At 37.3% G+C, this 22,019-nt stretch overlaps 1 protein-coding gene across 5 annotated transcripts in view; it reads right to left on the bottom strand.

Moving 5' to 3' along the window:
- The window catches only part of LOC147571150 (cullin-4B-like), a 139,201-nt gene that overhangs the window by 65,085 nt on the left and 52,097 nt on the right, over positions 1–22,019 (bottom strand). For all 5 annotated transcript variants that reach the window (XM_086696561.1, XM_086696560.1, XM_086696558.1 and 2 more), the window contains one exon: positions 21,836–21,946. In XM_086696561.1, coding sequence (XP_086552687.1) covers positions 21,836–21,946 — 111 coding nt within the window. The remainder of the gene's footprint in view (positions 1–21,835; positions 21,947–22,019) is intronic.

The raw sequence follows: 22,019 nt of genomic DNA on the forward strand, positions 1-22,019 counted from the left end.
CAATTAAAAATAGAACTACCACGACCCAACAATAGCACTACTAGGAATTAATCTGGAGGATACAGAAGTGTTGATTCATAGGGGCACATGTACTCCAATGTTTACAGCAGTTCTTTCAACAATAGCCAAATTATGGAAAGGGCCTAAATGTCCATCAACTGATGAGTGGACAAAGAAGATTTGGTTTATATATACAATGGCACACTACTTGGCAACGAGAAAGGATGAAATCCTGCCTTTTGCAGCAACAAGGATGGAACTGAAGGGTATTATGCTAAGTGTAATGTGTCAGTCAGAGAAAGACAGATACCAGATGTTTTCACTCATAGGTGGAACTTGAAAGGGGGAAGGGGGGCAAGGGGGGAAGGGAAGAGCAAAAATAGTTATAAACAGAAAGGGAGGGAGGCAAACCGTAAGAAACTCTTAAATACAGAGAAGAAACTAAGAGTTAATGGCCAGGGGGGAATGGGTGATGGGCTGGGCACCGAGGAGGGCACTTGTTGGGATGAGTACTGGGTGTTATATGTAAGTGATGAACCAAGGGAATCTATCCCCCAAAACCAAGAGCACACTGTACACACTGTATGTTAGCCAACTTGACAACAATTTATATTTTCAAAACCATGCTATAAATAATGTATATGTAAGTATAATAAACTCTTCAACAGACAGCAGAGACTGACAGATGCATTGAAGAAATCATCCATCAATGATGTATATAAAACACTCTTTCTGAAGAAATGTAGGTTGAAGGAAATAATGGAAAAAGGTATTTCATGCTGATAATATAGGCAAACTTGGGTGACTAACTACACTACATCCTACAGAACGGAGTTTACATAAAAAATTACAACTAGCAACAGAAAACATTATCTATTAATAACAGGCAAAGCCATTAAAACTATATAAAAATGAAAATACACACATAACCAAGAGCCACAAAATACATAATCCTAAAATTACAAAGGGACCCATCAATACTCTGCTTTCAATAATATATAGAACAATTCGATAAAAGACTACTAAAGAAGTAGAACACACACACACATACACAACAACAACAAAAAAAGAATGCAATATATCAACAAAACCAAAAGATGCAGAGATGAGTCATCAAGGAGTAGATGATAGATTCTTTCCAATGGCACTGGAATATCTTCCAGCACAGAGCACACAGTGGGTCAAAAATTGAATCTAAATACAACTTGAAATATTAAAGATACATCAGAGAGATGACAGACTAGGGATATTCAGACCACCAATTAGACACATGGACATAACAACATTCAAAACAAGATACCTTTGTAAGAACTATACAGTACAGAAGATACAACACATGAGTTAGTGGAGAATAAAGAGACCAGAAAAACGGGTAGGAAAACTCATGACATTTTCCAAATTCCTCTGCTACTAGCCAGCATGCCATGATGCAACTTCTGTGGGAACAGAGCTCCTTCTGTGGGATAAAACAAAAGTGTAAGCCATACATCTAGTATTGTGGCTGTCTGGAGGGTAAATGAGGGAGCGGTGTATGTTTCATCTGAATTAGAGTACCAAAAAGACTGTCAGTGTGGAAGTACAGTTGGAAGGTACTAAAAAGAGGCAAACACCACAGCTTAGGTATTAGTATGCTGCAGGCATACTCTGGGGGTAACAGGAAATCACAGTCTTCCAAGCAGAAAATCAACTATCAACTAGGAAATAACAGCGCTGAATGACACACTGGACCAAATGGACTTAACAAATATATTCAGAACATTTCTTCCTGAAGTATCAAAACGCACATTTTTTAAGGCACATACGAACATTCTCCTGAACGGACCACATCCTGGGTCACAAATCAGCCCCCAACGAGTACCAAAACATTAAGATCTTAGATGCAATATCATATTTTCAAACCACAACATTATAAAACTCAAAATCAACCAAATAAAAACTTTGGAAAAGTCCTCAATTATCTGGACCTTAAGGTATCATCCTACTAAGGAATGACTCGGTTAACCAGGAAATTAAAGAGGAAATTAAAAAGGAAACAGAAGTGAAAATGAAAAAACAACAATCCAAAATTTGGGATGCCGCCAAGGCAGTCATAACGGGGAAGCACATTGCAATTCATTCAGGTCTATCTCAAGAAGCGAGAAAGGTCCCATGGATACAACCTAACCTTTTCTAAAGTTGCTAGAAAAGGAGCAGCAAATAAAGCCTAAAGCCAACAGAAGGTGGGAAATAATAACTATCTGAGCAGATATAAACAATATAGAAACAAACAGAAAGAATCACAGAACAGATGAAGGACACTAAGAGCTGGTTTTCTGAAAGAATTAACGGAATCGATAAGTCCCTAGCCACTTAAATAGAAACAAGATAGGACCCAAATAAATAAAATCATGAATGAAAAGAGAGAAATCGCAACCAACACCACAAAACTACAATTATAAGAGAATATTATGAAAAATTATATGCCATTGGACTGGGCAATCTGGAACACATGGAAAAATTCCTAGAAACACATAAACTAGCAAAACTGAAACAGGAAGAGATAGAAACTTTTAACAGACCCAAAATCAACAAATAAAGTGAATTAGCGATCAAAAATCTCTCAATAAACAAGAGTCCTGGGCCAAATGCCTTCCCAGGGAAACTCTACCAGACATTTATTTATTTTTTTTTTTTTTTAAATTTTTTTTTTCAACGTTTTTTTATTTATTTTTGGGACAGAGAGAGACAGAGCATGAACGGGGGAGGGGCAGAGAGAGAGGGAGACATAGAGTCGGAAACAGGCTCCAGGCTCCGAGCCATCAGCCCAGAGCCTGACGCGGGGCTCGAACTCACGGACCGCGAGATCGTGACCTGGCTGAAGTCGGACGCTTAACCGACTGCGCCACCCAGGCGCCCCTCTACCAGACATTTAAAGAAGACTTAATACCAACTCTTCTCAAACTGTTCCAGAAAACCAAAACCAAAAAACAGAAACAGAAATGGAAGGGAAACTTTTAAACTCATTCTCTGAAGCCAGCATTACCTTGGTTCCAAAAATGACAAAGACCCCACCATCAAGGAGAATTACAGGCCAGGATCCCTGATGAACATGGATGCAACAATTCTCAACAGGATGTTACCAAATAAAATCCAACAGCACATTACAAGAGTTATTGAACACGAATTACTGGGCTGGTTCAATATCTGCAAATCAACGAACGTGATACACCACATTAACGGAAGAAAGGAAAAGAACCATATTATCCTGTCAACAGATGCAGAAAAACCATTAGACAAAATACAGCATTCTTTTGTGATAAAAACCCTCAACAAAGTAGTGACAGGTGGAACATACTTCAACATCATAAAGGCTGTATACAAAGGACCCACAGTTAATATCATCCTCAATGGGGAAAAACTGCCAACTTTTGCTGTACAGCTAGGAAAAACACAACGATATCCATCCCACCATTACTATTTCACATAGTACAGAAATCTTAGCTTCAGCAACAAGACAACAGAAAGAAATAAAAGGCATCCAAATTGGCAAGGAAGAATTCAAATTTTCACTATATGAAGACAACACGATACTTTATGTTGAAAACCCAAAGGTCTCCACCAAATGGCAGAGCTAATATACGATTCAGCAAAGTCACAGGATATAAAATAAACATGCAGAAGTCTGCTGCATTCCTCCACACCATCAGTGAAGGAGCTGAAAAAGAAATCCAAGAATTGATCCCATTTACAATGCACCAAAACCATACATAACACACCTACGAATAATTGTACCTAAGGAGGTAAAAGACCTGTACTCTGAAAACTACACAGCTCTGATGAAAAAATGGAGGATGACACAAAGAATTTGAAAAACATTCCATGCTCATGAACTGGAGAACAAACATGGTTAAAATTTCAAAGCAATCTATACAGTTAATGTAATCCCTACTAAAATATAACCAGGAATGGGGACAGCATGGAAGTGTTTTGTGTATCTCGACTCCATGAAATACAATCAGACCAACACTAAACCATTCTGCACACCTAGAAAACTGATGGGAGGATTGACACATCCATCTGAAAAACCTGAACCACAGAATTCAGCAGGAATTCACCCCAAAAGAAAGAGCACGAAGAAACGACAGCCAGGGATTTAACCAACCGATACAAGCAAGATGTCTGAACCAGAATTTAGAATCACGGTAATAAGAATACTGGCTGGAGTCAAAAACAGATTAGAAATCCTTTCTGCAGAGATAAAAGAAGCAAAAAATAGAATGAAATAAAAAATGCTATAACTGAGCTGCAATCACAGATGGATGCTGTGGCGTCAAGGATGGACAACGCAAAACACAGAATCACAGATACAGATGACAAACTTATGGAGAATAATGAAGCAGAAAAAAAGGGAGATTAGGGCAAAAGAGCACGATTGAAGAATTAGAGAAATTGGTGACTCATTAAAAAGGAACAACATCAGAACCATACGGGTCCCAGAAGAGGAAGAGAGAGAAATAGGGGTAGAAGGGTTAGGTGAGCAAATCATAGCAGAAAACTTTCCTAACCTGGGGAAAGACACAGACATCAAAATCCAGAAAGCACAGAGGACCCCCATTAGATTCAACAAAAAATGACCCTCAACAAGGCATATCATAGTCAAATTCACAAGGAGAGACAAAGGAGGAGATTCTCTCTCAGGCAAGGAGAGAATCATGAAAGCAGCAAGGGAAAAAAAAAAAAGTCCCTAAACTACAAGGGAAGACAGATCAGGTTTGCAGCAAACCTATCCACAGAAACTTGGCAGGCCAGAAAGGAGTGGCAGGATATATTCAATGTGTTGAATCAGAAAAATATGCAGCCAAGAATTCTTTATCCAGCAAGGCTGTCATTCAAAATAGAAGGAGAGAGAAAAAGTTTCCCAGGCAAACAAAAATTACAGTTTGTGACCACTAAAACATCCCTGCAATAAATTTTAAGGGGGACTCTCTGAGGGAAGAAAGGATGAAAAAAAAAAAAGGACCAAAACCAACAAAGACTAGAATGGACCAGAGAACACCACCAGAAACTCCAACTCTACAAGAAACACAATGACAATAATTTCGTATCCTTCAGTAGTCACTGTAAACGTCAATGCACTCAATGCTCCAATCAGAAGACACGGGATACAAGAATAGATAAGAAAACAAGATCCATCTATGTGCTGTTTACAAGAGACCCACTTTAGACCTAAAGACACCTTCAGAATGAAAATAAGGGGATGGAGAACCATCTATCATGCTAATGTTCAACAAAAGAAAGCCGGAGTAGCCACACTTCTCAGACAATCTAGACTTTAAAATAAATCCTGTATGAAGAGATGCAGAAGGGCATTATATCATAGTCAAGGGGCCTATCCACCAAGAAGACCTAGCAATTCTAAACATTTATGCCCCAAATGTGGCAACACACAAATACATAAATTAACTGATCACAAACATAAAGACACTCATCATAATAATACCAGAACAGGAGGAGACTTCAACACCGCAATCACAGCAATGGACAAAACATCTAATCAAAACATCAATAAGGAAACAATGGCTTTGAATGACACACTGGACCAGATGGACTTCAGAACATTTCATCCTAAAGCAACAGAATATACATTCTTCTCCAGTGCACTTGGAACATTCTCCAGGGTAGAGCATATACTAGGACAAAAATCAACCCTAAGTAACTACAAAAAGACCGAGATCATGCCATGCATATTTTCAGACCACAATGCTATGACACTCTAAATCAGCCACAAGAAAAAAATTTGGAAAGGTAACAAATGCTTGGAGACTGAAGAACATCCTACTAAAGAATGAATGGGCTAACCCAGCAGTTAAAGAGGCAATTAAAAAGTATATGGAAGTCAATGAAAACGATAATACCACAACCCAAAACCTCTGGCAGGCAGCAAAGGTGGTCATAAGGAGAAAGTATACAGCAATCCAGGCCTTCCTAAAGAAGGAAGAAAGATCTCAGAGACACAACCTAACCTTACGCCTCAAGGAGCTGGAAAATGAACAGCAAATAAAACCCAAAACCAGCAGAAGACAGGAAATAATAAAGATCAGAGCAGAAGTCAATGCATTCGAAACCAAAAAAAAACAAAAAAACAAAAAAAAACAAAAAACAAAAACAAAAACAAAAACTAACAACAAACAACACAAAACAAAACAGCAAAAAAACCCTCAGTAGAACAGATCAATGAAACCAGAAGCTAGTTCTATGACATAAGTAACAAAATTGATAAACCACTAGACAGTTTGATCAAGAAGAAAAAGAAAAGAACCCAAATAAATAAAATCAAGAATGAAAGAAGAGAGATCACAACCAACACAGCAGAAATAAAAACCATAATAAGCGAATATTACGAGCAATTATATGCCAATAAAATGGGCAATCTGGAAGACGTGGACAAATTCCTAGAAACATATACACTACCAAAACTGAAACAGGAAGAAATAGAAAATTTCAACACACCCATTACCAGTAAGGAAATCGAATCAGTAATAAAAACTCTGTCGAAACCAAGAGTCCAGGGCCAGATGGCTTTCCGGGGGAATTCAACCAAACATTTAACGAAGAGTGAACACCTATTCTCTTGAAGCTGTTCCAAAACATAGAAATGGAAGGAAAACTTCCAAACTCTTCCTATGGAGTCAGCATTACCTTGATTCCAAAACCAGAGACCCCACTAAAAAGGAGAACTATAGACCAATTTCCCTGATGAACATGGACGCAAAATTCCTCACCAAGGTATTAGCCAACAATACATTAAAAATACATTAAATACATTAAAAGAATACATTAAAAAGTATGAACATGGATGCAAAACTCCTCAACAAGATAGTAGGCAACTGGATTCAACAATACGTTAAAAAAAAGTATTCACCACAACCAAGTGGGATTTATACCTGGGGTGCAGAGCTGGTTCAATATCCACAAAACAAATAATGCGAATCATCACATCAATAAAAGAAAGGACAAGACCCATACGATCCTCTCAACAGACTCAGAGAAAACATCTGACAAAATCAGCATCCTTTCTTGATAAAAAAAGCATACCTCGAGATCAAAAAAAAAAAAAAAAAAAAACCATGGATAAACGACCCAGCGCTAATATCATTCTCAATGGGGAAAAACTGAGAGCTTTCCCCCTAAGGTCAGGAACAAGACAGGGATGCCCACTCTCACCACTGTTACTCAACATAGTATTGGAAGTCTTAGCCTCTGCCATCAGACAACACAAAGAAATAAGAGGCTTCCAATTCAGCCAGGAGGAGGTCAAAAATTCACTCTTCACAGACGACATGCTACTCTATATGGAAAACCCAAAAGATTCCACCAAAAACCTGCTAGAATCGATTCATAAATTCAGCAAAGCTGCAGGATATAAAGTCAATGTACAGAAATCGGTTGCATTCCTATCCAACAAGCATGAAGCGACAGGAAGAGGCATGAAGGGATCGATCCCATTGACAGTTGCGCAAAAACCCATAAAATACCTAGGAATAAATCGGTTAACCAAAGAGGTAGAAAATCTATACACTGAAAACAATAGAACGCTTATGAAAGAAACTGAAGACACACACACACACACACACACACACACACACACACACACACACAAAATGGAAAAGATTCCATGCTCCATAGGAAGAACAAATATTGTTAAAATGTCAATACTACCCAAAGCAATCTATATAATCAATGCAATCCCGATCAAAATAACACCAGCATTCTTCACAGAGCTAGAACAAACAATCCTAACATTTGTATGGAACCAGAAAATACCCCAAATGGCCAAAGCAATCTTGAAAAAGAAAACCAAAGCAGGAGGCCTCACAATCCCAGACTTCAGGCTATACTACAAAGCTCTAATCATCAAGACAGTATGGTACTGGCACAAGAACAGACACTCAGATCAATGGAACAGAAAAGAGAACCCAGAAATGGACCCACAAATGAATGGCCAACTAATCTTTGACAAAGCAGGAAAGAATATCCAATGGAATAAAGAGCGTCTCTTCAGCAAGTGGTGCTGGGAAGACGGGACAGCGACATGCAGCAGAATGAACCTGGACCATTTTGTTACATCCTACACAAAAATAAACTCAAAACGGATGAAAGACCTCAATGGAAGAAAGGAAGCCATCAAAATCCTCGAGGAGAAAGCAGGAAAAAACCTCTTTGATCTTGCCCGCAGCAACTTCTTACTCAACGCAACTCCAGAGGCAAGGGACACAAAAGCAAAAATGAACCACGGGCACCTCATCAAAATAAAAAGCTTCTGCAAAGCGAAGGATACCATCAGCAAAACTAAAAGGCAACCCACAGAATGGGAGAAGATATTTGCAAATGACATATCAGATAAAGGGTTCGTATCCAAAATCTACAAAGACCTTATCAAACTCAACACCCAAAAATCAAATAATCCACTGAAGAAATGGGCATGAGTAGACATGAGTAGACACTTCTCCAAAGAAGACATCCAGATGGCCAACCAACACATGAAAAAATGCTCAACATCACTCATCATCAGGGAAATACAAATCAAAACCACAATGAGATACCACCTTACACCTGCCAGTATAGTAACGTTACCAATTCAGGCAAAAACCGATGTTGGTGAGGTAGCAGAGAAAGAGAATCACTTTCGCATTGTTGGTAGGAATGCAAGCTGGTGCAGCCACTCTGGAAAGCAGTATGGAGGTTCCTTAAAAGACTAAACATAGAACTACTGTATGACCCAGCAATTGCACTGCTAAGCATTTACCCAAGGGATACAGGTGTGCTGTTTCGAAGAGACACATGCACCCCCATGTTTACAGCCACACTGTAACAACAGCCAAAGTATGGAAAGAGCCCAAATGCCCATCGATGGATGAATGGATAAAGAAGATGTGGTATATACATAAAACGGGGTATGACACTGCCATCAAAAAGAATGAAATCTTGCCATTTGCAACTATGTGGCTAGAACTGGAGGGTATTATGCTAAGTGAAATTAGTCAGTCAGAGAAAGACAAAAATCACATGCCTTCACTCGTATGAGGGCTCTTAAGAGATAAAACAGATGAACATAAGGAAAGGGGAACAAAAATAATATAAAAACAGGGAGCGGGAGTAAACATAAGGGATTCCTAAATAAGGAGAACAAACTGAGGGTTAGGGGAGGGGCTTGGGGAGGGGGGATGGGCTAAATAGGTAAGGGGAACTAGGGATCTACTCCTGAAATCATTGTTGCACTATACACTAACTAATTTGGATGTAAATTTAAAAAATAAAAAGGAAAGGAAAGAGAACCAAAAATACTGTTAAGATGTTAAATATATATATATTTTAAAAACATATTATATAAATATAAATATAAATATAAATATAAATATAAATATAAATATAAATATAAATATAAATATAAATATAAATATAAATATAAATATAAATATAAATATAAATATAAATATAACTGTGTGTGTGTGTGTGTGTGTGTGTGTATAAACACATACATATATATACACATACATCTAAAACCAGGACTTTTCACCGAGCTAGAGCAAATATTCCTAAAATGTGTACAGTACCAAAGAAGACCCCAAACAGTCATAGAACTGGAAAAAGAAAAGAAAAGAAACGTGAAGGCATCACAATCTAGACTTCAACTTGTATTACAAACCTTTCGTCATCAGAACAGTTAAGGTCCGGGCACAAACACACACACAGATAAATGAAACACAATAGAAAACCGAGAAACAGACCCACAACCACAGTACGGTTAACTAATTTTTGACAAAGCAGGAAAGATATCCAAAGGAAAAAGTCCCTGTATCACACGGTACTGGCAAATGGGAAAGCAAGATGCAGAAGAATGAGTGTACCACTTTCTTACACTATACACAAATATAATTTCAAATGGATAAAAGAGCTAAATGTGAGACATGAAACCATAAAAATTCTTGAGGAAAACATAGGCAGCAGCCACCTCTTTGACCTCAGCTGTAGCAACTTCTTTCTAGACACATTTCTGGAGGCAAGGGAGACAAAAGCAATACGCAACCACCGGGACTTCATCAAGATAGAAAACTGCATAGTGTAGGAAACAATCAACAAAACTAAAATGCAGCCTACAGAAAGGGAGGATATTTGCAAATGACATATCAGATAAAGGGTTATCTATAAAGAACTTATCGAGCTCAACATCCAAAAAAGAATATAATCTATTAAGAAATGGGTGGAGGACAAGAAGACTAAACTCTTCTTTGGAAGAAGGTATCTGGTTATCTTTTTTTGGATAAAGATGGCTAACAGACACATGAAAAGATGCTCAATGGCACCCATCACAAGGGAAATACAAATCAAACCCCAAAATGAGACACCTTCTAACACCTGTCAGAATGGCTAAGATGAACAATTCAGGAAACAGATACTGTTGATGATGTGGACAAAGGGGAACCCTCTTGCACTGAAGGTGGAAATGCAACCTGGTGCAGCCACTCTGGAAGCAATATGGAAGCTCTTCAAAAAATTAAAATTAGGGACACCTGTGTAGCTCAGCTGGGACATCTGACTTCGGCTCAGGTCATGATCTCACTGCTATGGGTTCAATCCCCACACTGGGGGTCTGTGATGACAGCTCAGAGCTTGGACCCTGCCTTGGATTCTGTGTCTCCCTCTTTCCCTGCCCCTCCCCCACTCACTTTCTGTCTTTCAAAAATAAACAAACACTAAAAAAGTTAAAAATAGAACTATACCACCATCTAACAATGCAAAGGATACAAAAATTCTGATTCAAAGGGGTACATGCACCACAATTTTTATAGCAGTAACATCACCAATACCCAAACAATGGAAATAGCTCTTCAGCTATGTCCATGAATGAAGAATATAGAAGATGTGGGATATATGTACAACGAAATTCTACTCAGTGATAAAAAATAATTAAGTCTTGTCATTTGCAAGTGACACGGATGGAGGTAGATCATACTATGTTAAATGAAATACAGAAATATTAAAACCACATAATTGCATTCGTATATGAAATTTAAGAAACAAAACAGATGACCATATAGAAGTGGAAAAAGAAAAGAAAACAAAAGGAGGGAGCAAACAATGAAAGACTCTTAAAAATAGTACAGACTGCAATGTGATGGAGGGAGGTGGTGGGGGGAATGGGTTAGATGGGTGATGGGTATTAAGAAGGACACTTGGGGCGCCTGGGTGGCGCAGTCGGTTAAGCGTCCGACTTCAGCCAGGTCACGATCTCGCGGTCCGGGAGTTCGAGCCCCGCGTCGGGCTCTGGGCTGATGGCTCAGAGCCTGGAGCCTGTTTCCGATTCTGTGTCTCCCTCTCTCTCTGCCCCTCGCCCGTTCATGCTCTGTCTCTCTCTGTCCCAAAAATAAAAAATAAAAACGTTGGGAAAAAAAAAAAAAAAAAAAGAAGGACACTTGCTGTGAGGAGCACTCACTGTGATGAGCACCATGTTGTGGTGAATCACTGAATTCTATTCCTGCAACCAATAATGCACTGTATGTTAACTACCTGGAATTTAAATAATAATTTGGGAAAAAAAGAAGTAATAGTCTGAAAAAAAATAACTAAAAAAAAAAAAAAAAAAAAGTAATCCCCCAAAACAAAACTGAAAGGAATAAAACCAACATAGCAAAGAATTTAAAATTAGTGCGATGAGCATTTATCAATGAGTTAAAAATGTAAAAACTAAAGAAAAACAAAAACAAAAGAATGCATGAAGAAAAGAAGACCGTCACCACAGAGATAGAAAAGCTAAAAATGAACTAAGAATAAACTCCCATTTCAAATATTCAGTAACTGAATTGGAAAATTCCTGGGTGGCTCATTGGTTAAGCATCTGACTGTGCTCACGTCAGGATCTCGCAGTCTGTTAAGTTCAAGCCCTGCATCAGTCTCTGTGCTGACAGCTCAGAGCCTGGACCTTACAAATTGAACAGCATTAAGAGAAACAATCTGCTCATCAATGCAATGGGAGTTCCAGAAGAAGCAGAGACGCAGAGAGGGTGCAAAGCATAAAGAAGTAATGGCCGAGAACTTCCCAAACTTTCGGAGACATCTGAATATCCAGTTAATGAAGCTGATATGCAACCCCATAATTTTAATCCAAAATGATGTCAACCAATTAATTTATACAGTATACTAATATAAATAATATAAACAGTTTTATGTATGTCATAATGTAATCTAAAGTCAAAGAAAGGAACTAATTTTAAATAAAAGAAAAATATAAAAATATGTATTTACATGTATACTTACATGTATATAATAAATAACAAGTAAAATAAAAATATAAAAATATGTATTTACATGTATACTAACATGTATATAATAATTAAAGTTTAAGCCAATTTCCGTATATTGCCAAATTTGTCAACAAAATCCTGGCAAACTGAATTCACCAACACATTTAAGGGATCAGTCACCATGACCAGTGAGATTTATCCTTGGAATGTGAAGACAGTTCCAAATAAGGAAACAATAAATGTGACACACAAATAGGATGACAAATTAAAATCATGTGTGATCATTTCAGCAGATGCGGAAAAAGCATCTGGCATATTAAGTACAGTTTACTGTGATAAGAACCCTCAACAAATTGAGTGTAGAAAGAATATGCCTCAATCTCATTAAGGCCATCTAGAAGAAACCAGAGCTCACATTCAACATTAAAATTCCTCCAAGTTTCTTTCTCTGTGTTCAGGAACAAGAAAATGGTGCCCACACTCACCACTCTTTCAATGTAGTACTGGAAGACCTAGCCAGAGCAATTAGTTAAGAGAAATTTTAGAAAGGCATCAAAATAGGAAGAAGGAAGCCAAACTGTCATTTTAAGTATATGATGTGATCTTACATACAGAAAATCCCAAACACTTCAGCAAAAAACTGTTCTACGGAGGAGCATTAAAGATGGCAGAGTAGGAGGACCCTATAGGAGGACTCATAACTCACTTCATCCCACATTTACAACTAGATGCCATCCACATCCAAGTCGATAAAGCAGACAGTGACCTGAAGACTGGACAACAAACTCCACGGCTAAATATAGACACAAAACTGCATCTGAAAGGATAGGAAGGTCAGAAAGATGGAAGGAGGCTGCCTGCAGGTAGGATGGAGCTGCATGTGCAGAGGGTAGAGAAATAGGCCTTCACACCAGGGAGCTGACATGGGGAGGACTTACCCCATAACATTTGGCTTTAAACACCAGACAGGCTGAATTCTGTCAATTTATACAAGTGGGACTTAGAGCCGGGAGCTATAGAGGTCAGATGACTCAGCACTGGGTGAACTGAGGGGATGAGTGATAGCTGGTCAATGCCCTTAAGGACAAGGCCCTTGGAGAGATCACATAAAATGGCAGTTTATACAATACTAGGGAAGCAGAAAGATCTGTTGATAGTGATTTTGGAACATGCTGGGGAATACTGAAGACAAAGGACCTGGTAGGCCCCATTTTTCTTCCATGCTCTCCAGCACAGGCACAGAGACAGGAGGCAGGGATCCACAGATACTTGTCACCTAATCCGCTAGCAGTGTCATTCCAGGAGTTTACTAAAGCCAAGTTGCGAGAACCCAAATGTTAAAAAATAATAACATAACTGAATACACTGATAACAAGACAACAACAGTAAGAGACTTTAGCAGCCCACATCAATGGACAGATCATCTAAGCAGATAATTAACAAAGAAACAATGACTTTGAATGACACACTGGACCAGATGGACTTAACATGTATACTTTTAGAACATTTCAATCTAAAACAGCACAATGCACATTCTTTTCAAGTGCCCATGAAACAGTCCCCAGAATAAATTGCATATGAGGACACAAATCAAGCCTCAATACACACAAAAAGGTTAAATGATTCTATGCATCTTTTCATGAAACTTAAAGTCAACCACAAAACAAAAATCCAGAAAGACCACAAATACATGGAGATTAAAGGACCCTCTACTAAACAATGAATTAGTCAGCCATGAAATCAAAGAAGAAATTTTAAAAAAAATACATGGAAACAAATGAAAATGAAAACATGACAGTTCAAAACCTCTGGGATGTAGAAAAGGCAGTCCTAAGAGGGAATTATATTATAAAACAGATCTACCTCAAGAAGAAATAAAAAGCTCAAATGCACAAATTAACCTTACAACTAAAGGGACGAGGGGGGAAAATGTAAAGCCTGAAGCCAGCTAAAATAATAAACATGAGACAATTAAAGCATTCAGAAATGAAAAAAACGTACATCAGATCAATTAAATGAGTTGTTGGTTCTCTGAAAAAACTAGCAAACCTTTAGCCAGACTTTACCAACCAGAGAAAGCAAGAACTCCCACAAAGAAAATTTTAAAAATTAGAAACGAGAAACAAGAAACACCACCACAGAAATCACACGCAATTATGAAACAATTATTATGAAAAACTAAAGGCCAACAAATTGTACAACCTAGATAATATGGATAAATTCCTACAAACATAAACTACCCACACTTATATACTAAGAAAAGTTGAACAGTAAGACATAGAAAACTTGCAAGGAAACTGAATCAGCAATAAAAGATCTCCCAACAAATAAACGTGCAGGACCAAATGGCTTCACTGGCAAATTCTAGCAAAAACTGAGTGAAGAGTACAAACCTATTCTCAAACTATGCCAAAAACCATAGAAGGAAGGAAAACTTCCAAATCCATTGTATGAGGCCAGTATTTTCCTGAAAACAAAACCAGAGAAAGACGCCACTGAAAAAGAGAACTATACACCAATATCCCTTACGGACACAGATGCAAAAATCTTCCTTAAAATACGAGGTAACCAAATACAACAACACATTGAAAAAAATCATTTACCACAGTCAAGGGGGATTTATTCCTGGCATTGCAAGGGTGATTCAGTATTTGCAAAACAATGTGCTACATCACATCAATAAGAGAATGGATAAGATCCATATGACTGACTCCTTTCAAAAACTACAGCATTCACTAGTGATAAAAACCCTCAACAAAGTAGATTTAGAGGAGACATACCCCAACATAATAAAGACCAATATGAAAAACCCACAGCTGCTATCTATCTCAACTGGGAAAATATGACAGCTTTTCCCATAACTCCAGGAACAGGACAAGGATATCTACTCTATCCACTTTTATTCAGCATAGTACTGAAAGTTCTAGTGAGACCAATCAAATTTAAAAAAAAGAAATAAAGTTATTCCATAAGTAAGTAATAAGTAAAACTTCCACCATTTACAGATAACATGATACACTATATGAAAAAAAAAAAACAAAACAACAACAACAACAACAAAAACCAAAAACCAAAACCAAAATGCTCCAGACCTGATTTACAAATACAGTAACACTGCAGGATACAAAATCAACACACAGAAATCAGTTGCTTTTCAAAACACCAATAATGAAAGCAACACAGAAGGAAATTAAGAAATAACTCCCATTACAATTACATCAAACGTCGTAAGATACCCAGGAATAAACCGAACCAAGGAGGTGAAAGACCTGTACCCTGAAAACTGGAAAACACTGTTGAAAGAAACTAAAAATGACACAAAGAAATGACACATTACATGCTCACGGACTGGAAAACGAATATTGTTAAAATGTCTATACCACCACAGTAATCTATACTTAATGCAATTCTTATCAAAATACCAACAGCATTATTCACAGGGCTACACTAAACAATCCCAAAATATGTATGGAACCACATAAGACCGCAAACAGTAAAAGCAGTCTTGAAAAAGAAAAGCAAAGCTGGGAGAACTGAAATTGCTGAGTTACAGTCATATTACCAAGCTGTGGCAATAAAGACTGTATGGTGATGGCACAAAAACATACACTAAGATCAAGAGAACAGAAAACTCATAAATGAACCCACAACTATAAGGTCAACTAATCTTTGACAAGGCAGGAAATACTACCCAATGGGGAAAAATACCTGTCTCTTCAATAACTAGTGTTGTCAAAAATGAAATTAGACCACTTTCTTACACCATACATAAAAATAAATTCAAAACGGATGAAAGGTCTGAACATGAGACTGGAAGCCATGAAAATCCAAGAAGATAACACAGACTGTAGCCTCTCTGACCTTGGCCATAGCAACTTCTAACTAAATATATCTCTGAGACAAGAGAAACAAAAGGAAAAAGAAACTCTCTGGACTTCATGAAGACAAAAGGCTCTGCACAGCAAAGGGAATAATCAACAAAATGAACAGGCAATTTATGGATTAGAAGAAGATATTTGCAAATGACATATCTGCTCAAGGGTTAATTTTCAAAATCTATGAAGAAGTTATAAAACTCAAAACCAAAATTAACAAACCAATTAAAAAATCAGGAAACATGAAAAGACATTTTCCCAAAGCAGACATATAAATGGCCAACAGACAGAAGTAAAGATGCTCAACATCACTCATCATCAGAGCAATAAAAATCAAAACCACAATGAGATACCACCTCACATCTGTCACAATGGCTAAAATCAACAACACAAGATACAGCAGGTATTGGCAAGGATGTGGAGAAAGGGAAACCCTCTCCCATTGCTGGTGGTAATACAAACTTGGGCAGCCACTACAGAGACCAAAATAGAGGTTCCTCGAAAAAATTAAAAACAGAACTACCCTATGATCCAACAACCGCAGTACTAGGTATTGACCCAAAGGAAGCAAAAATACTGATAGAAGGGATACATGCACTCCTATCTCTGCAGCAGCACTGTCAACAGCAGTCAAATTATACAAAGAGCCCAAATGTCCATTAACTGATGAATCAATAAAGGAACAATGATATATAAATACAATGGTATAATACTCGCTCATAAAAAAGAATCACTCATTTCAGACATAAAGACACCTGCAGACTGAAAATGAAGGAATGGAGGAAAGGTTCTCATGGAAATGGATATCAAAAGAAAGTTGGAGCAGCAATACTTATGTCAGAAAAACTAGGTTTTTTTTTTAAATTTTTTCATGTTTATTTGTTTTTGAGAGAGAGAGAGAGAGAGAGAGAGAGAGAACAAGCAAGGGAGGGGCAGAGACAGGGAGACAGAAGATCCAAAACAGGTTCTGCAGGAGATCATGACCTGAGCTGAAGTCAAGAGTTGGACGCACAACGGACTGAGCCACCCAGGTGCCCCTGAAAAACTAGATTTTAAACCAAAGGTTGTTAACAAGCAATGAAAACACAGTATCATATAGACGGGCCTATTCAACAATAAGATCTAACAACTGTCAATGTTTATGCCCTCAACTGGCTCCCCCAAATATATACTCCACCTAACAGCAAACATACAGGAACTCACTGACAAAAATACAATAGTAGCAAGGGACTTTAACATCCCACTTTTACAGCAATGGACAGATCATCTATCCAGAAAATCAACAAGGAAACAATGGTTTTAAATGACACACCGAACCAGAGGAACTTAACAGATATATTCACAACATTTCATCCTAAAACAGCAGAACACACATTCCTTTTGAGTGCATATGGAACATTCTCCAGAAAAGATTCCATACTGGGGCACAAGTCAGGTCTCAACACATACAAAAAGAATGACATCATATAATGCATATTTTCCGACCATAATGCTATGACACATGAAGTCAAACATAAGAAGATATTTGGAGAGACAACAAATACATGGAGGCTAAAGAACATCCTACTAAAGAATGAATGGATTAAATAGGCAAAGGAAGGAATAAAAACATACATGGAAGCAAATGAAAATGAAACTAGGACAGTTTAGAACCTTAAAAGGAGCAAAAGCAGTCCTAACAGAACTATACTGCAATACAGGCCTATGTCAAACAGCAAAAGAAGGCTCAAATATAAAACCTAAGTTTACACCTTAAAGGAGCAAGAAAAGGAACAGCAAATAAAGGCTGAAGAATAAAGGGAATAACAAAGATTAAAGCAGAAGTAAATTATACGCAAATGAAAAAAATAAATAAATAACAACAGTAGAACAAACCGATCAATGAAACCAGGATCCGGTTCTTCTAAAAAACAATACTGATAAACCCCTAGCCAGACTTATCAAAAAGAAAAGAGAAAGGGCACAAATAAATGAAATAATCAGTGAGAGAGGAGAGATCACAAATAACACGGAAATGCAATTATAAAAAAGAGTATTATGAAAAATTAAATTCCAACCAATTGGACAATCTGGAAGAAATGGATACAGTCCTAGAAACATAAAAACTATCAAAACTGAAACATAAATTAAAAAAAAAAAAACAAAACAAAACTGAAGAGACCAATAGCCAGTGAAGAAACTGAGTAATAAAAAATCTTCCAAAAAACAAAAGTCCAGAGGCACATGGCTTTGTAAGGGAATTTTACCAAACACAGAAAGACGAGTTAGTAACTATTTTGCTCAAACTATTAAAAAAAATAGAAATGGAAGAAAACTCCTAAACTCATTGTATGAAGCCAGTGTTACCTTACTCAAAAACCAGACAAAAACTCCACTAAAAAGAGACCTATAGGCCAGTGTCCTGATGAATATAATGCAAAAAGTCTCAATAAAATACTAGCAAATGGAGTATCACAATATATTTAAAAAACCATTCACCTTGATCAAGGTGGATTTATTCGTGGGCTGCAACGGTAAGCTCATTATTCACAAATCAATCAATGTGATACACCACATTAATAAAAGAAAGTAAGAGAAGTATATGAGCTTCCCAGAAATGCATAAAAAGCATTTGACAAAATACAATACCCATTCATGTTAAAAACCCTCAACAAAGTAGGGATACATGGAACATGCCTCAATATAATAAAGGTCATACCAGAAAGACCCACAGCTAATATCATCTCAATGGGGAAAAACTGAGAGCTTTTCCTCTATAATCAGGAACAAGGCATGTCCACTGCCACCATACTTATTTAACATAGTAATGGAAGCCCTAGCGTCAGCAGTCAGACAATTCACAGCAACAAAATGAATCCAAATTGGCAAGGAAGAAGTCAAACATTCACTATTTGCACATGACATGATTCCCTACATAGAAAAACCCAAAGACTCTACCAAAACAATTGTTAGAACTGATAAATGAATTCAGTAATGTCATAGGACACAAAATCAAAGTACAGAAATCTGTTGCGTTTTCTATACGCGAATAACAAAGCTGCAAAAAGAGAGACAAAGGAATTGATCCCATTTATAACTGCACCACATACCTAGGAGTAAAGGTAACCAAAAACATAAAAGATCTGTACTCTGAAAACTATACAGCTCTGATATAAGAAACTGAAAAGGACACAAACATATGGAAAGGCATACCATGCTCATGGATTAGAAGAACAAACATTGTCATAATGTGTATACTACCCAAAGCAATATACATATTTAATGCAATCCCAATCAAAATACCACCAGCATTTTTCAGAGCCTAAACAAACAATACTAAAATTTACATGTAATCACAAAGATCCCCAAAGCCAAAGAAATCCTGACAAAGAAAAGCAAAGCTGGAGGCATCACAATTCTGGCTTCAAATTGTACTGCAAAGCCTGTAGTAATCAAGACAGCATGGTGCTGGCAACAAAACAAAACAAAACAAAACAACAATAACAACAAAAAAAAAACCCCGACACATGTATTAATGAAACACCACAGAAAACCCAGAAATATACCCCACAAGCACATGGTCAACTGTCTTTGACACAGCAGGAAATACTATCCAATGGGGAAAAAAAAACAATCTCTTCCACAAATAGTGTTGTTAAAACTGGACAGCATCAAGTAAATGAATGAGACTGGACTACTTTATTACACCATGCACAAAAATAAGTTCAAAATGGATGAAAGATCCACATGAGACATGAAACCATCAAAATCCTAGAAAAAAAAAACACAAGCAGCAAACCCTCTGACCTCAGCCATAGCAACTTCTTACTAGATATGTCTCCAGAAGTAAAGGAAACAAAAGCAAAATAAATTATTGGACCTTCATAAAGAAAAAAAAAAAAAAAACATTGTGAACAGTGAAGGGAATAATCAGCAAACTAAAAGGCAATCTATGGAATGGAAAAAATGTTAGCAAAAATACATGCATGCTAAACAGTGAGTATTCAAAATACATAAAGAACCTATACAACCCAACACCAGAAAAACAGCTCAGTGAAAAAATAGGTAAGAGACAGGAATCTACATTTTTCCAAAGATGACATCCTTATGTCTAACATACACATGAAAAGATGCTCAACATCACTCGTCATCAGGTAAATACAAAGCAAGACCACAATGAGATACCACCTCACACCAGTCATAATAGCTAAAATTAACAACTGAAAAAAAAAAAAAAAAAAAAAAACCAAAACAAAACCCAGCAGGTTATCGGTGAGGATGCAGAGAAAAGGGAACCCTCTCGCAGTGCTCATGGGAATGCAAACTTGTGCAGCCTATCTGGAGACTAGTGTGGAAGTTCTCAAAAACTTAAAAACAGAACTGCCTTGATCCAGCAAGTGTACTAATAGGTTTTACCCAAAGGATACAAAATTACTGATTTGAATGGCTACCTGAACCCCTATATTTATAGCATCACTATCAACAATAGCCAAATTATGGAAAGCATCCAAATGTCCACTGACAGATAAATGGACAAAGAAGATCTCTCTCTCTCTCTCTCCTTCCCTCTCTCTCTCTCCTTCTCTCCCCCACCCCCCTCTCTCCCCACCCCACTGACGTGTGTGTGTGTGTGTGGGGGGGGGGTCTGCAATCAAAATGAATGAAATTTTGCCATTTGCAGCAACATGTACGGAACTAGAGTGGATTATGAAGTCAGAGAATGACAAATACTGTATAATTTCACTAATGTGTGGAATTTAAGAAACAAAACAGAGAAACATAGTAGACGAAAAAAAAGATGGATGGCAAATCAGACTCTTCACTATAGAGAACACAATGATGGTTACCGGAGGGGGAGGTGGGTGCGAGATGGGTTAAATGGGTAATGCGGATTAAAAAGGACACTTATTTTGATGAGCCGTGGGTGTTGTATGGAAATTACGAATCACTAAATTGTACACCTGAAACTATTATCACACTGTATTTTAACTAACTGAAATTTAAATAAAAACCTGAAAAAAATACAAAGAAAAAAAGAAAGAAATCAGTACTTCTACAACTTATTTCAAATTCTTTAAATAATCCTGCTTCCAGGGTACAAAACAGTATCACAGACAACGTCTCCAAGGTCAAGCAAAATCTTACACCTATTAACTTTTCAGTTTAGCCTTTAGGACAGCTCTTGTGTGTTCTTCTCTGATTATTCTGATTCCCCAGCGTTTCAAATTGCTAAACTCTTTCTAGCATGGACTAACTTCTGCTATCACCATCAACATTTCTGTATCTCCACATTGTATTTCAATCATGCTTCCTTAAAGAAACTGTCCTCAATTTTCTGACTAGGTTAAATTGCCTTTTTATACATCTTCATGCTTCTCTTACTTTTTACTTATGTTTGTGGGATGATCCCACCTTATCCAGAGTTTAGCCAATGTCCTAAATTTATAAATCCAAATCTTAAAATAACCTGCCTGTGGGAACACATAAAGATGATGACAGAGCTGCCAAATGAGTGCATACACTTTTGGATAACCACATTAAACTAGTAGTTTGTAAAATGATGTGTAGAACAACAAGCTCTTGACCAAATGAGAGGTAAACAGTGAAATGAAATCATAGTTCTCCACCCAGATTCAGGAAACACAAAAGCCAAAATAAAAATATGACTGAAACAGACAATATACCTGTCAAGACACACACCTTGTTTAAGTTTGCACAGCATTGACTTTTCTGCATCAACTGAAGCACTCTTATCAAGTAAGAGACGTTTTGCTAAATCTTTTTTGTAGAAGGCTTCAAAAACATCTTTCTCTGTAACATTTAAGGAAAAACACCTTAACGTCAAAGATGGAAAATGCAAAATGGCAGAAAATTAAATGAGACA

This window comes from Puma concolor, unplaced genomic scaffold, assembly GCF_028749965.1.
Source record: "Puma concolor isolate L17-30 unplaced genomic scaffold, mPumCon1.1.hap2 unalloc_scaffold_5, whole genome shotgun sequence".
NCBI lineage: Eukaryota > Metazoa > Chordata > Mammalia > Carnivora > Felidae > Puma > Puma concolor.